The sequence below is a fragment of the Manis pentadactyla genome, chromosome 2, assembly GCF_030020395.1.
Source record: "Manis pentadactyla isolate mManPen7 chromosome 2, mManPen7.hap1, whole genome shotgun sequence".
NCBI classification, from domain to species: Eukaryota; Metazoa; Chordata; class Mammalia; order Pholidota; family Manidae; genus Manis; species Manis pentadactyla.
In genome coordinates this window covers 116378885-116396530 of record NC_080020.1, presented here as the reverse complement: position 1 = coordinate 116396530, position 17646 = coordinate 116378885, and the positions used below count along the sequence as shown (strand labels likewise).

At 43.6% G+C, this 17646-nt stretch overlaps 1 protein-coding gene across 5 annotated transcripts in view; it reads left to right on the top strand.

Moving 5' to 3' along the window:
- The window catches only part of PDZD2 (PDZ domain containing 2), a 356418-nt gene that overhangs the window by 211111 nt on the left and 127661 nt on the right, over nt 1-17646 (top strand). The window contains exon 1 of one of the 5 annotated variants that reach the window (XM_036926631.2): nt 2744-3246. The exons of 2 other annotated variants lie outside the window; for them this stretch is intronic. In XM_036926631.2, the coding sequence (XP_036782526.2) occupies nt 3239-3246 (8 nt within the window). In that variant the 5' untranslated portion in view covers nt 2744-3238. Of the gene's footprint in view, nt 1-2743; nt 3247-3269; nt 6196-17646 lie in introns of those variants that run through there. 2 more of the 5 variants (XM_036926629.2, XM_057496088.1) reach the window with 2 other exon arrangements.

The window sequence follows — 17646 nt, the reverse complement described above, 5'->3', positions numbered from 1 at the left end:
AAGCACCCCCTCCTCCTTCCCGCAGGGGGTGAAATTTTCTCTGGTTGTAAACCACTGGTATATCTGAAAGCAGAGATACAGGAAAGTGCAGTAGCCAGTGTGTTTCATGATGCAGGCCCTGGGCCTAGCTCAAGAACAAAGATGTTTAGGCTTTATCCTTTGGCCATAAGAAATTACTAAAGCAATGAGAAATTGTCAGGCAGATCTTATGCATTTGCCATTGGATGTCTCTGTGCGCAGGATGGATTGGAGGTGTAAACAACTGAGGAAGAGTGAGTCATTTGGAATCAAGGCCCTAAAATGTGACAGAATACAGGGGAGGGGACAAGTGAAACATTTAAGGAGCAGAGTTGGCAGGACCTAACCGTCAACTGTGGGGGAAAGAATTGGAATCGAGGATGACTCATCTGCGCTTGGGTGACTGGGGACTGACATTAATTAAAACAGGAAACGCAGGAGGAAGGACTGGCTTTCGGGAGAGCATAATGGGTTTTATTTTAGGGCATGCTCAGTTTGCGATGCCTGCAGGACATCCAGCTGGAGCGGAGCAGGAGGCAGGCAGAATGCGGCCCCGAAGCACCCAAGAGAGCTGGAGATTGAAGAGCTGGAGGCCCCTCCTTGGTGTTTGTGGCTGTGGAAGTACAGGGGCTGACCCAGGGAAGAGGAGAGGGATGGAGGATGTTGCTCCTTCGCGTCCCGGAGAGTCTTAGGTGGGTACCTAAGCCGGACCAGCTGGAGCGCCATTACTGAGCCCTGCCTGTGGTTCTTGGCCATGAAGATCTGCATCTTATCCACCTAGCACAGTCTTAGAATCCAAATCCAGAAGATCCATGTTCTAATCTCAGTGCTGCCACACATGTGCCATGACCTTAGCAAGTCCCCTCATCTCTCTCTGCACCTCTGTTTCTATATCCCCACAAGGAGAAGCAGAACTAAGTGATCTCCGGAGCCCCTCCCAGATCACAGAGTGGGAGTGGGCATTGTTGTCTCCTGAGTCCAGAAGCCAAGGTACATGAGAGGAAAGCAGAGCTCCAGACTCCTACCATAGGCACTTCAACCAAAATTCATCTTCCTTGAGACCGTGGGTGGTTGGATGTCTCTAAGGGCAGGTGTGCTTGCTGCCTTCTGGTACCTGCTGCATGGCTAGTTTCATGAGTAAACATAACAGCAATTCTGCTTAAAGCAAAATTATATAATATATATTATCCACCCTTTATTGAGAAAATGGGACAAACAGAGGTGGAATAACTGGTTTCACCATAAGATTTTGGCAGATGTCACAAACTAATACTGAAGAGAATACTCTGTGGGAAAGTGTTACCTCTGATTAAGTCTGTAGGTTTGGTCATGAGCCAAGAGCACTTTAACCCCCTTTTTTTCTACTGCTTTAAAAAACATTTAAAGCACAGACTTCCTTAAACTCAGAGCAAGGCCACCCTTCTTGAAGAGGAAAGGCAAACCCCCGGAGATCACCACCCGATTTGCTTTCAGGCCCCCAGAGAGCACGTGAAAATTTGGACTGGCCTGGGATTTCCTGCCTGGGTGTGGAGACGAGGCGCTGACCCTCCTGTCATTCTCTTCCCACCAGTGAAATACCATGTATAGACCACGGACTCTGTGTCTTGCTTTTCTTTGTCTAATCTATGAAAGCAGATCACCGATTTCTGTTCAAGGATGCAGTATTAGGATGACCAGAACCCATTAGAAACATGTGAAAATGTGTAGCATTTTCTTCTTAGGAGGTATTTTAACCATCTAAGTAAAAATCAGACTTTCTTTTAAGTCTGTGTACTACATCATCAGTTTTTAATATAAGGAAAGTAAAGCAATTTTGAAAAATGGAGGAATGTCTCATGGTGATTGGGACTAGCTTATGACAATATGGGGCTCACAGGGGAAAATCCATACTGGCTAAAATTCTAAACAAATGAATAGACTAAAAAAGGTAAACATTAATCCTAAAAGCAGGCAGTCCTTCCTGGTTTTGTGGGAAGTATGACCTGAGAATGACAGCAAATGAGCAGAGGACGCCTGCTTCTGGTTTGTCCCTGCCAAGTGTACCTGCTAAAGGACGGGCAGCATCGTAATAACAAGGCAGCGTTCCCATCTTAATAGTTTACATAGATTTTCAAACTTACTGTGAATGCCATGGGGTTTGGGGGACCTGTGTCTTTGGTTGACGAATCATAAAAGACCCCTTTTTGCTCCAGCAGCAAATAAGGTGAATTTTATGCATAGTCAAAGTCACAATATATGTGTGCTGGTTTGGGGGAGCCTGTTCATAAAAATTCTATTTTCTGACAAAATCTTAGTAAAATTAAATCATCTTTGTAATTGCAGACACCCTGCTGGGTAAGAGTCCTCAAGGGCTGGCTCATCACCTTTGCTTTTGCTAGTAGTGGTCTGGGTTGGAAGATGGGAGTGGTGTGGGATTAGGAGCCTTGTTGATTAGGAATCGTAATGACATGTAGTCTTTTACTTGCTAATGGGCATCTTTACAAAACTAATGTCTCAGTTTTCATTCCCATTTGAATGCAGTAAGAAACCTGGCCCTTTAATAGGTGCAAAGAAAAATACTTAATTCATTTTGAATGTTAGGTCATGAGATGGAAAGTTTCTTGGCTGCACATTTTTTGCATACATGAAATACACATTTTGGTACATGTTTGTTGCCTCATGTCTGAGATCTTCAGTCCACTTCAGTGGGCTGTGTTAGTGTCTGTGTAACGAAGGTGTTGTGACTCCATCACCGAGGTGCACACCCTTTGCTGATGGGAGAGTTGACCTGCAGATACCTGCAGGAGGAAACCACAGATGACTTCTGCTAGGATCCGATTTTCTGCTCTGCTCCTGGGAAATCAAAGGTGTTTTGAGCATCGTGGTTCCAATACACTGGCAGGGCAAGGGTTGCCTCATTCTCTTACCAACACAGTTTAGCTGGATGTACTCATAAATGAAAAATGATCTGAGTGCTATGGGTGGGGCCCTGGAGCTCAGAAGGTGAAGCTGGGAGGCGAGAGAGAGGGAGAGAGAAAATCTGCTCCTAAGCTCAGTAGAGCATGGGGAGCCGACAGAAAGTCAGAGCCTGCACTGGCACGGCTCACATTTTTGTTGATAGTTAATAACCCATGACTCTAAAGAACTGAGCAGAGAAGGGAAATGAAGCACAGCAAACTTCGGAGACTGTCCTATTCAAGGGCCCGCGAACCACAGTGAGAAGCGCTCACCTGATCTGCTCATGAGCAGGTAGGAGGGGAGATCTAAGCAGTGGAGAGAATCGTATTTTCTCTCGGAATGCAATTTACGTCTTCCAAAGGTTTATTTTTTTTTAGGCATATGAGAAATAAGTAGATAATATTGCCATAAGAAATAGACTTAGCCTAAATTGTGCTATGTGCCCGAGCAAGAGTTTTTCTTTTACCAGTTTGATGACCAAATGACAGTTATATCCTGGGGGGTGCCTTAAACACACACACACAAAATCCTGCAGCATTTAAGTTAAAACTGATTTAAAACTTGGCAGATGATAAATGAACTGCAGACACTGTTTTAGAACAAATACTTTGAACACAGTCAACCAGCAACTGATTTGCAGACTTGACCATTGCTATGTTTCAGCGCCAACAAGGTGCGTGCTAATTTTTGCTGGCTTTTGTAAGAAAGGAGGTATAACAGCTGTGAAACCTCCAGAAATTGACTGGGATCCAGAGTGAAGCCTGAACGTGCTGATGTTTTCTCCATTAAGGCAGGCTGCCTCTGCTCAGCTTCTAAGCCAGGGAATTGGAAAATACTGTGAAAGTAGAGTATGTATCCTGAATATTTGTCGCGGGGGGCTCAGATGAGAGGCAGAGGATTGAAAATGGGCACAGTAATGTCTCTGCACTCAGTAGAGAATAAACAGGGAGGGTCATGGCTTGCAGCCACACAGGAGAAGAACTTAGAGCTTAATCTGAGGTCTCCATGGCTGTAGCTGAGCCTCAGAGCATCCTTTCCGGTGTTGGTGCTTGTGAGAGGAGAAGCAGAAGAGAAGAAAGACTGTCTCAAGCCTGGGTTTCTGAACCATTTCCAGGCCTTGCTTCTGATAGGCACCTGGATCATCTGACATAGATTTCCCCCCAGTGAAGAGGTCAGAGTGTGGTGGAATCGAGCTGACATAAGGTAGGTTGGAAATGCTGTGTGTGGTCAGCGTGACAAGAGCATCAGGACCAGGCAGAGAGCTGAGTACTTCAGCCCTCTAGTCTGCCTGAAAGCCCTGTCAGCCTGCGGGGGCTCTGAGAAGGCATCTGTGGGCGCTGCTTTGCGAGCGGCTGACAGGCTGTCTTGTCCTTTGCTGTGGTGCCCAGGTCTTGCAGCTCTGCCACTTCAGGCCTGGAGGGCTGGGAGATGGCTGTGCTTAGTCAAGGCCAGCCTGCCCTCATCACTCGTCTGTTTCTTTCTGTGCCTTCTCAGCCTCCCACAGCTACACCCAGTGTACGGAGAGGAGAGCAAGGGTCTTCTAGGAACCTTCATCACCACCACCCACCAGCTCTTTTCCCTGCCTGCTGTCCATCTGTTGGGTGGATCCCCTTTGTCTCCCATTCTTCCCACTGGTCTGTCCCAGGTGCTTTCGCAGTGAACTAAGCTGAGCTGGGGGCAAGCCCCTTTCAGGAGCCATTCTGGAAGCAGTCAGAGGTCAGCAAACTATGGCCCATGGGCCAAATCTAGCCTGCTACAGCCTGTTTTTGTAAAGTTCATGAGCTAAGAATATGTTTTACATTTTAGAGTGTTCAAGAAACAAAGAAAAATACAGGATAGAGACAGATATGGCCTGCAAAGCCTAAAATTTGTATTATCCAACCCTTTGGAGAAAATGTATGCTGACCCCTGATTTTTAACATTGATGAGTGTATGATCGGTGGGTTGATGCAGTTTATTAAGTCCTTAACAGTTTAAATGGGCTTTGCTTTGGAAATTGACTTAATTTCCCAGTCTGTGTTAAGTGGCTTTATTGCCTCCAAAGAATTAATTCAGAACCAAGGAAGTTGAAGATTTTCTGTAGGGTCCAAACAATGGGAAAGAAATGTCAGATGAACTACGCACCTACAGTTTGTTGGTTTTTACCCTCTCCCCTTTTTGGTGAACCTGCTGGCGGAGACAGCTGTGACACCACACATTGACCCTATCTGCTGCTGAGAGAGCCTGATGGGGACCCAAAATCTTGCCAGCTCACTCAAAAATGATTCGCTTCCTGGTTTCTCTTTTGTGGACTGAATGCTGGCCCGAGTTCTATAATCTGAGTTGTTTGGTGCTGCCACTTGGGGAAAAAAAATTTTTTCTGTAATAAAACATAAGACTTAAGCAAATATGATATTTTCTCATACTTAGAACAGTGTTTCTTTATTGCTAAGAAAGCTTATGGAGACCCACGAACCTTACCCCTGAACATGCAGTTCTCCTCAACCCAGCACAGGATCTCATTATTCATATCATTTCCAGTAAGGGAAGAGAAAAATCTGCTGACCTTGCTCATGTGTAGCTTGGATCAAAACTGCAAAGCCTGGAGATGGAGCTGACTTCTGTAAGCAGCTTACTGTCCACAGCAGAAGCACAGAACAGTTTCTCACCAGGAGATTGTAGTTTAAGAAAAAAAAATTAAACGGCTAATATAATTTTTTCTCTCTAAGACACTTCAGCCCCTGTCATCCTATATTTGGAAATGGGGTGCTGTCAGTAGAGAAGAATGGGGGTGGGGCCTAGTTTGACAGATGAAAACAAGTGAGGGAGGATGAAAATACGTGCAGCACGGTGCCCCATGAGAGCACAGGCCTGGAACACAAGGAGAAGCAGCGCGCTTGACGAGCCAGGTTGTCCGAGCTGGCAGGAGTGGGCCCTTGAATCTACCATGTGAGCCAGGCAGCACCTTGTCAGTATTTAGAAAGGGGATTGGCTCCGAATTTTGAGATTAAGCAACCTGCTATTCCTGTATGCACTGGAATTTCCAACACAGAAACTTGATTTGCGTAACTGCTGAAACTCAACTGGAAGCCAATCAGACCGCGGCCTGGACTCCCTGAGCAAGGGGCAGTTAAGAATCACAGCACGTGAGGGAATTTATCAAGTTTGCCCAAGAGGGTATGTTGCTGGGTGGCCAGACCCAATGGGCAGGATCTGGGGTGAAGGATCAGCTTTGGGTTCCCAGAAGGCCATGATCAGAGGGTGAGTAACCTCTTCGTCTGCATGAGCGGTGGTATGTATCTCGCAGCTCTGAAACTACCTGGCATCTCAAGGTAGCATGAGGGTACTTTTCATTTCTGAGCCATGCAACCGAGCTAGCTCATAAAGAGACAAACGGCCAGGCAGACAAAGTCTGATCATGAGCTAAAGTGGAGTGCAAGCCATGAGCAGCCCTTAATTAGCCAACTCATTCACAGAGTTCGGGGAGGGCTAAATGTTTCAGCTCAAAGCTGGAACGTCTGCTCCATCCATTTGGCTCTCCAGAAAGGGCTGGAATCTGACCTCTTTTCATTGGCTTCTTCCTGACGGTGAATGGATAAAAGACTGAGCTAGAGATGCATATCTCTGCAAAAGTGTGCAAACCCAGAGGAGAGGGGCAGCCAAGCAAACAAAAGTTATGATTCTGAGTTAGAAAACTTGCAACCAAGTCCATGAAAGGGGGTCAGTAATTTCATGTCTCAGTGACTGGCAGGGATCCCTTTGTGCTGCTTTGTGTTCATGGTAAGTGTGTACCTCTGAAAAACTTCTATACGCAATGCACCTTCCCAGTTGCATGCTTTCTCTATATTACCTGCATTGGGCTCGGGGCATGTGACACAAAGTCCCTCTTGCCTTGAGGTCACCAGTGGAGCTCTGCCTTTTTCTCAGTGAGCAGAAAACAAGGTGGCAGCATTCCCCCTCATTAGTATGACACTTGCTCTGCTTAGTAAAGGGGAGGCTGAGTGTGCCCATTAGGAGATGTAATGGCTTTGCTGTCCCTGGGTGCACATCTGCCCCAGGTTGCCTTGGTTTGCTAAACCCAGGTGTGCGGGGGCGTGCAGCCACACTGTGGCCTCAGGAGGGCACAGTGGGAGCTCACAGCCTCGGCTTCGATACAAGGTCCCTGCTCAGTGAGTCAGGCCATGATAGCAACTGACCTGCAACTCTAGATCTGCTTGCCTTTTTTATGATCTCTTCCTGAAGAAGCCACACAGCTGTATTTTACATGCACCAGAGGAAGTTGGCACTTAGAAGGACCAAAAATGACTCCTGTGGTAAAAGAGAAGCATTACCCCATAGTGTGTATTTTTGGCAGTTTCAAGGTTTGGAGATTATCAGGCAGGCTTAAAGAAGACACGCTTGGACTGCCTTTGCCTTTCTGATTTCTACACTGTTTTTCTTCCCAGATTAGAAGGTGGGACCCAAGTTGGAAATTGGCAAAGTAGGGCAAGTCTGAGGAAGGGACAGCGTGACCCTAGAGAATCAGTTGGATCAAAAATCCTCTATATCAGTTGCAGGTTACTCTCTTGAAGGGCAGAAAGCTGGCCTTGTTTTCATACATTGTTTTCCCAAGCCTTGCCTTTTTACTAAAAACTTAAACATTCCAACATGCTCTTCCACTCCCACAGATACACACACACACAGATTCACTACAGTGAATTTCCACCCAAATCAGAACACAAATGGTCTTTTTCATTTGTGAAAGTGCCTAAGCCAGAGGGAAGTGGGAGGGGACTTAAAGGCACTAAACTTGACCTTCATTTGAATGGCATGAATCTCAGGATTCATCGTCGTGCTCTTAATGGGACAGCAACGTTTTACCCTTGCCTGTTTCTACCCCTTTGGCAAAAGTGTTATTTTTCTCCTACTGGCTCCATCAACAAGAGGACGGTCTGCCTTCCAAAGAACCCCCATCTTCAGCTTGCCAGATTCCACCTTTCTCTTCGGCTTGCAACCCTTTGACTTAAGTTCCCAGACGGCTGCCTGTGGGATAGAGGGTTGACTGCTGGCAGTACAAGGCCGGCTTTGGAAAACATCACGGGTATTTTATTGTAACAGATGCAAGACAGTTTTGGCAGGGGAGCAATAAAGACCTGGAGGGGAACGAAAATTACCTCTCAATGCTGTAGGGAAGAAGGTGGCAGAAATGAAAGATGCAATTTAGGTTTGTAAAGCTAAGTCCTTTGCACAATCCTTTTTTACAGGCTAGAACTTGCTTGACTTCAGTTTCTCCCTCAAGTGAGTCAAAGAATGTTTAAAGAGAAATGGAACACTGCAGCTGAGAAATGTACCTGGGGACATCCTGGTGCATAAGGATTTTACTGGGGTCCCAGTGGCCCAACCAAACTTTGTGTGGTAGAAATCCTGCTGTTTTCATAATGCTGAGACATTAAACATCCTTATGTTTATAACTAATTAGACATTCTTAATGAGTTTCTTATGGTAACAAAAACTTAACACCCCATCTTCTGTTATTTCAAGCTCTCTCTAGGAGAAGCATTAGTCATCTCTACAGTGTTCTGGTGGCTTAATTAATCACATTTGTTGCCATTTTGATTTCAGAATGGGAAGACAATCTGCTTTTAGTTTTAGTCTTTTTCCTGTGGGTTCTTCATTTATTCCAGCAGCGACCTCTGGGTTACTCTAAAACCTAAGGAGTCTCAAAGCTGAGATACCAAACGTTGCAAATAGGCACCTTTCTAGGCCCAATGACAGTGGATAATGTAGTTCTGATTTTCCAAATCAGTTTTATGCCAATACGATTTACTGTGGTAGACTCTTGTTTTCCATTCTCTTGTTTTTTGAGTTTGAGATTTCTTCTGCTTCCAGCCTATCTTCTTTCTGTATGACCATATCCTAGATTGGCAGCTCCTGAACCAGGATAGTTGGAGAACTAGATAGAGATAACGCAACGAACTCATTGTAGGATGTTCAAAATGCAAGGTTTAGGAATCTTTTTAGGTGGCAAACTTAGGTTAAAAAAAAGTAAGTGTGAATGACTAGTGTGTGTGGGTGAGAAAGAGCAAGATGGAGGGAGGGAGGGAGGTTGTTTGCAAGCTTAAGTTAATTCACGGCATTCACTGGGAGCTGGAGACATGGCTATTCTGAGCAAAAATCTTTATGTAAGATTGTGTCTCAAATTTGTAGATCTCCTCTGTAAACATGTGGCTCAAACACGCTTGTATGATTTGATTTTGTTAGAGAAATGCCTTGCTGTGTAGTGGCGACTTTTCTGGGAGAGTTCAAACCAAGCATCAGATGAACTCCCCAAGGCTGATGTGTTCGGTTCCGTTTTGCTTTCACGGCACTTCAGTTAGCGTGAGTGGAAGAGAGCCTGCAGAGTGGTGTGGCTGCCTTGGACGTACAATTTTGAAATTCAGAAACAAATCGATTTTGGCTTTTTCTGAAAATGGATCTTATTTTAAGAACCGCAGTTGACATGGCTGTGGGAAGTGTTGCTTATTCTTGGCACGAAAACTACCCTGTAAAGGTGCTTATGATCCCAGAGATGGGGAGCCTGCCCCAGGCTCTCTGGCAGAGCAGGGGAAATGTTTTAGAACTCAGTGTCAGTAATTTATATTAAATCCACATTTTGTGGAAGTACCTCTGATGATGGAGAAGGCAGCTTCCTACAAAATGGGATTATTTTCGTTATTCTGTGTAATGCTATTCAGAATGTAGCCTGGCATGGGTCTTTCGAAAGATTTACTCCCCAACCTAAAGGAATTGACCAGAACTACTTAATAAACATCTCAGTGCTAAGCTCTGCGGCTGGAGTTCGCAGAGAAGCCAGCCGACAGGAGCCAAAAGGGCAAAAATGCAGTAGCTATCAGAGAAGGAAGTGATGACCAGCTTGTGTTCCAGCTAAGCTCAGACAGAGACAGATAGATACAGGGCACAGCGCTCTATAGTTCTTTTGCTATAAGATCCCTACGCATCTCTCCCTATTAACCTAGTTTCTGTTCATTTCAGGGGGGCTGTGAACCTGGAAGGGAAGAAAAGTAAATGTTTATTGTCACTATAGTTCAAATTTAGTATTTCCTTTCAATAATGGGTATAGGCAGCAAGGCACAAGCTATTAGTCTGTGTGTGTGTCACCTGCTAGAATGATACGTGTTATTTGTAGCAGGTCTTGTAATGTCACACTCACTACAACTTGGAATATATCAGTTAATAAACTGTTGCTAGAGTTTCTTATTTATTCTGTTAGTAAAGAAGCACATAGGTTATGATATTATACATTTTTTAATATTTAGAATATTGTTTTTCAACATAGCTGGTTGTATTTGCATTTTATGCATTTAAAATATTATTCTGAGACTTTACCAGACAGAGAGGTCCATGGTACAAAAATGTAAAACAAAAACAAAAAACAAAACCCTATCTTAAAGGCTGCCATTTGATATTTATTTAGATCTTTATTTACCAGGAGAAAAATTTTCTGCTTATCTAACAAATTAAGAATAGCCAGGCCATAGCCCACAGCCAGGCCATAGCCCACAGCAATGTGTTTTCCAAACTTCTAATAATTGGCAATAGTTTATTGTAACACTTGGTTGTAGGGAGAGATGTCCCAGGAGAGGGCAAGTGGGAGAATCTTAAGAGATAAACTTCACCTGCCTCACAGTATGCTGTGCTCAGTCTTTTGGAGCCCAGAGTAGCTGCCAGGCTGGCGAGTGACTGTGGCAGGAGCTGAGGCCTGGAGGGACTGCCAAGGTGATGGGGCAGGAGCAGATGTGGCTCTCCCTGGTGGCCCTGGCCTGGGGATGCCTTGCTGGGAAGCTGCTGCAGCTGTGACTCTGTAAAATCCAGGGGATTTTATGAATCCAGTTTACGAACTCCTAGTGAAGGGAGGATGCTTCCGGTGGCCAGACTTTTTTACTGCCATCTTTGTTGTTTGCTTCTGCCCCATTAGCCCTGTCTCCCGAGGAGAGAGGTAGCCGAGTATGAGGACTGAGTATGGAATAAGTCTTAAGAAATGTCCTAGGAACCTAGACTCTGCTCTGTCACCAAACTTCCCTCAGTCTTTGGGCTGGACTCCCCTTAGACCCCTCCAGTCCTCACCATTTCCCCTCTGTTCTCTCCCCCACTGTGGTGACCCCCTGGCTGCTGCCTCACTTTCCCTCAGATCACACCTGCCTCCCTGGACTGTGTCCAGGCGTTCCCTGGGTCTCCTCACATCCCCATCCATTTGCGGATCCTCTCTGGAGAGTGGGTACTCCTGCTGATGGGCAGAGGGGTTCCCACAGGGACATGACCAGTACAGGGTGACTTACTATTTCTACTCTCTTTCTCACTCTTTTTTCCTTTAACCCTTTCTTACCAATTCTACTCTTGGCACCAATACTCTGGAGACCCCTGAGTGGCCCTGCTCATCTTGAGAAAACATAGATGCCACCCCTTGACTAGATGAGTTCACACCGGAAAATGTGCTATTTTATACCAGTTCCACAAAAAGACTCCCCGTCCATCACCCATGTCCCGTGAATCTGTACCGCAAACGGCTTTTCATAAAATACAGATTGCAGGCCCCAGCCCCCAGTTCTGAGTGGTGGGCTAGAGCAGTACTTGGAAAACGTTCCGCAGGAGCGGAGGAATCGCTCAGATGGTGGCCGCCTGTGTCAGAACGCTTTTGTGTCACTCTCGTCCTGTCAGGTAACAGTGACTGACGATCTCTTTTATTTCTTACCTATGCCTTTCTTTTTTGCTTGAGTCTATGGAGTGAACACGTATCATCTTACAAAGCAGTCTCTCTTTTTCTTCAAAGGAAATGCTCCCCAGCCTTTCCTTATAGTCAGCCAAGTTTGGAAACCACTGCCGTAGACTTGTTATTTCAGACCCAGAGCATGCATTTTATGGGTGAGGAAACTGAGGCTTCATGGACGAACCAGCTGACTGGCTTCAGGGGAAGAGTCTGGCTGGGTTCATGCGTGCAGACTCCCTGCTTCTTGCTAGAAGTACTTATTCTAAGCCTCAGGGGCCTTGTTTCACATTAGAGGTGTCACAGTAGAGCAACAAAAATTGAATGCCCATATATGCAGGGTGCCGGACTGACTTTAACCCAAACATTGTCCTCAGTTGGCACTAAAATGTAAGTGAGATTAGCCATCCAGATGCTTCCACAGCTGACAGACTGAGGCCCCAAGAACACCCAGAGGCCTTCACTTCACCCTTCAGAGCCTCAACTTCCTCATCTGTAAAATGAGGGTAATTTATCTGCACTACCTCCCTTACAATGGTGTGGAAGTCAAAACAATGGATGTGAAGAGTTTTAGGGGGAAAACGTACAAAGCATTATGTAATCTTAATAGGGTGGTCTCGTCATCACTAATATCAGTATGTTACCTCCAAAGACTTTACATTTCTGCTGAGTGGCTCCAAATAACCACTACAGATAGAAAAAATTATTTACTACAAACCAGTGAAAGGCACACTTTAGAGAGGGGTTTGGGGGGAATCAGGAGTCCCATAAAAATATATCACTTCTGAATTTCCTGATTAAAGTAGCTCTAATGGCCCATTAGTGAATCATTTCACACCCTCTGCCCTTTAATGGCCACTTTCCAGCTGTGTTCCAGAGCCAGGGATGGTCTGGGTGAGCGAGTTAGCACATGTAAATCACAGGATGTTTTTCTGTCTGCTCAAAGGCAGAGACTGTCTTTCATGCCTCCCCTGCTGCTCTGGGTGGTGAAAATGCTTCAAGATTTGTCATTTTGAGAATGGCAGGATTTTTGACCTTGTGTTCCAGACTAGATTAAGACCCAGACAGATTTTAGTATCTGTGCAAAGTTTCTGCAATTGTTTCAACAGAGAGATATCCATAGAATGGCTAAAGCTTTATTTTTCTCCCTAAGAAATAACACTGCTTGAGAGGGTGGGAACTCAGCTGGTGGTAATTCACCTTCATGAGATTAAGCACTAACTATGTGTCTATAGAGTTGCCTCCAGAAAACGTATGGACTTGGAGAGGCAAGGTATAAATACAATGAGAATTGAAATAAAAGATGAGACATTAATTGCAGTAATGATTCAATGACATGACATAGATGGCATGTGCTTAACTAGAGGGCCCTTCCAGCTCTGGGATCAGATGACTGAAAAACTTTAGCTCGGAATGGATGGGAATGAGTTCACAGGAGAGATTTTTCTCAAATTGGACCTCAATGCGTAAGTAGGCCCTACGGAGTCAGAAAGGGACGTGCATCCCCAGAGGGTGAAAGTACAGAATAAAGGCTTGGGGCTGAGACAGAGCTGTGTGCTGACAAGAAGAGTGGGAGATGAGATTCGCTCTGTAGACATTTGTATGTTGGTCAGATTTGGTCTGAAATAGGGGAGATTGAAAAGACTTTAATAATACAGACAAATTGTGTTACATGGTTCAAGTCATTTTGATCTGCTTAGAAACTCAAATGCCAGATTCCAGAGCGTCTGCACTAGAATTACCTGGAAAACTTTAGGGGCAAAAATGTGTTGATCTCTTCCACTGTGACTGCCCCCAGCCCTGATTTAGTATTTTGGAAACCTGAAAGTGATTAGGGTAGGGATAAGGGTAGGGATCCTAAATTTTTTTTAAGGTCTCCAAATGCAATCAATATTAGGAACCATGTAATTTTTTTCTTTTTTTTTTAACTGAAGTGTCATTGATATACCATCTTATGTTGGTTTCAAATGTACAACACAGTGGTTCAACAGTTATGCATATTATTAAATCCTTATCCCCCTAGTGCATTACTATCTATCAATGTAGAGAGATGTTACAGAATCACTATGTTCTCCATGCCATACTACCAACCCCGTGACCAACTTATATTGTGATTGCAAATTATTGTGCCCCTTTATCCCCCTCCCACTCCCCCTACCCACCCCAGCCCTTCCCCCTTGGAAACCACTAGTCACTTCTCAGTATCCATGAGTCTACTGCTGTTTTGAGGAACCACGTAATTTTAAAGAACTTCCTCCTCATGTATGACAAAAGGACAATGTGAAATAGCTCATAACCACCCCCCTGCCCAATCTGTGCAATCCTAATAATTAGGATTTGGAGGTTGCTAGCAATAGAAACCAAGTTCATTTGAGCAGAAAAGACACATAAGACAGAACATTAAGTAGCTCACAGGAGCCAGTGAAGATGCTGAGGTCTGAGCTTGAGAGAATGGCCAAGAAGTAAGTGTCCAAGAACACATCCAAGGTCATGGAATGGAGACAGTCTGCTTAGAGCACTGCCACTGCTGCATGCCCATTGCTAGGCTCCTGTGACTAACCTTTTCTGTCCCTGGGCCTTCATATCACTTCCTCATGATCCAGAGTGCCCAGCAAGAACTCCTCCTGGGCCAAACCTAAGTCACAAGCCTGTGGCTGGTGCCTGGGAGTGAGGACAGATAATAAATGTCCCTTCTTTACCACCTTCCACATAATAGGAGCTTCTCCCATATCCAAAGGATGGTCAGATGCTGGATCCGAACACAAATGGTTGTTACCCTTACTGTGCAGGCAAAATGAGTCAGTGAAGTTTGTCTCCTCTTTCTCCACCACCTTTCCATGTGTGCGTCTTTCTCTTCCCCTACCGTTCTCTCCTCCTCCCCTGCTATTCACTTTCTCTTCTCCTTTGCTGCTGTCCTCAGATGCCCCATCCTCTCAGGTGTGGTATCGCTGGTAACCACCATGCACAGTGTGACTGGCTTACTGTTGGTCACTCTCTTCATGTAAGTGCTTTCACCCAGCCTCCCACCGAATCCAGACTTGCCTGCAGCATCCCTCGGGGCCTCTCTGTCTCAGAAGGCAGCCATTCCATCGTGGGATCATCCTGGCTGTTGAAAAAGTTTTTGTCTTATAAAGTCAAGTATCTTTCACCCTTTATCTTTTTCTCATTGGTACTAATCCTGGAACCTGTGTCACCCTGAAGTGGGCTACCTCTTTCCTCACATAACCATTCAGATATTTGTGTATAAAAGCATTAAATTCCTCCTACCCCTTTTCCCTTATGATCTTCTTCAGAGCATGCACCCTTAGACTCTTCACCTGCTCATTTTAAGACAGACTTACCATTTACAAATTTTGGTTCCTGAACCGAATGAATCTCTCTGCTTGCAACCTTATATCCAGAACAGGATTATTGCCTCCTCTGATGTGGACTGTAAACTTAATGCAGTCAAATATTGCACTGCTGGTTGTTCGTTCTGTCTTGGGACTAATTGAACTGTCCATGAAAACCCATGGTTTGGGATTGAAACGATGTGGGACTTATTTACAATATCCCATGGGATCAGATTCTGATCCAGGAGCCTAGGATCACCATCCTCGCCCCAACATTTGATTCCATTAACTTGATTTGCTTGTGAGAGTGTCCGCCTGGTTCTGAGAATGTGAGTTCCAGGTGGCTAGAAAGATGAAGAGCACAGACCAGCAAGGAAGACTCAGTTGTCTACACTTTACTTCCATCAAGCTGCTCCTTCCTACATACGGAAATAGCTGACATGCTTTTGATGGGTGGGAGACAGTATGAGAAGACAGCATTTGGTTTGTAAGAGTATTCTTTTATTATTATTAAATCAAGTTTATTGAGGTCTAATTTGTTTACACTCTTTAACATAATGAATTTTCCCCAATTTCAGAAGAAAGCATTAAATGGAATACACTTAGAGTACAAAATTGAGACATTATGCTAACATAAAAAAGACATTAAAGGAAGACCTTTCTAATTATATCAGCCTATAAATCCTGACAAACATGAGTAATGTGAATTACCACATAATTCAGAATGGAGAAGCATTCTGTCACCCTAAAAAGTGCCCCCTTGTGTTTAAACTCTCTCCTCACCCCCAGCTTCTAGCAACCACTGTTGTATTCTCTGTTCCTATTATTTTGCCTTTTCCAGAATGTCAGGTAAATGGAATGATATAGCATGTAGCCTCTTAACTCTAGGCTCTTTCACTTAGCATAAAGCATTTGAGGTGGGTCCATATTGTTAGATGTAACAATAGCCCATTCCTTTTCATGGATGAGTAGTATTCCATTGTATAGATGTGCCACAGTTGGTTTACCCATTCACTCCTTGAATGTTCTGTTACATCAGATAGAGTTCTGTGCAACATCTCATAAAAAAACTTTTGTGCCCCTCCTCTCCTATAGCTAAACATGATCTGTTTAACAGAGAAATTATTATTCTCATGTGTGATCTCTGCACTTCAGTCATGGTAGATTGTTATCTTTATAATACCTCCTGAAGTATGGAACAAATGTGAAAAGTTGAGTATATAGACAGAGTATGTTTTCTTTTTCTCTGCCTGCAAGCAGCAGCACTAGATTTTTGTTTATTTTGAATACAGATCTTGTTTCTATCTCTTATTACATTTTGAAACAGTTTAAGCCCTTCTTGTTTATTTATTTTTTTCTTTTTAAGGAAAAATCTGGTCAAACATGTCTAAGGAAATCTGTCACTATATTTATATTATGACTTTTTTATTGAATTGTAATTATAACAAGAACAGGAATGCCAGAATTCAAAATTCTTTTTTAAAGTACTGTTTTCAGTTTAAAATTGGACTTTTTCCACTAAATGTCTATGGTAATAATTTTGAGATACCTATGTCAATAGATATATCATAAAACTGCACTCACTCTGAAATTCAGGTTAGAATAAAGGAGAGGGTGATCTGAAATAATTGTGTGATGGGAATGTCTGAATTTGTAACCTCTGTATACCTTTGATTTATTACTTGATAAAATTAACTTTCAAAGGAAACATTCTTGGATTTCATATCCTCAGTTGAAAACTTTAGGATGCTGATTACAGCATGGAGATACACTCTAAATATTCAAAGCTGACCACTAGGGCTAGCTAAGGTGAATTAGTTGTTTGCTTTTTAGTGGGAATGATCTTAACTTAATCCTTAACTAAAGAACAGTTGTTGAGATGATGTATCTACAATCACATGCTTATACGTAGCAAATGGGCTCTGTAGACAGTCCTTTAGGGATACTAGATTCTGGTGTCTTACATCAAGATCTGGAAAGAATTATTTTGGAACTTAAACAAATGAACTTAAATTCACCTGGAAGGGGAAAAAGTAAGTGAATAGTACCTAAGAAATTTTTGGAAAAATCAGAACAATGAGAAGGGGTGTGTTCTCTTTCACCAGATATCAAACTATACTTTAAAGCTATAGTAATTGAAACAGTGTGGCACAGGCATTGACAAGTAGATCAGTGGGACAAAGTAGGGAATTCCAAATAGGCCATATGATGTGCCAGGAAATTTGGTTCATGAAAGGAGACATGTCATAACTGGAGGATAAATGACAGTCTGCTTAGTGAATTTCATTGAAATTATTAGCTAAAACATTTTAGAGAAATGTATATAGTTAGGTCCTGCCTTAAAGTAAGTAAATATATTCCAGATGGAGTAAAAAACTAAACATAAAAATGAAATCTATGAAAGTATTAGGAGAAATTACCTAGGGAAGGGAAGCTTTCTAAGTAAGACTCTACATGTATGAAGTGATAAAGGAGAATATGATAACACTAACCTTATGGATGAGGGTACACCAGAAGATAAAAGTTGAAAATCAAGATATGGGAATGGTTTTGGAGGTGATATAAAGGAGTGACTTTCATATTTTGCTCACTATCCCACCATTTGAGGTTTTTGCAAGAATGTATTCCTGAATTGTGTAA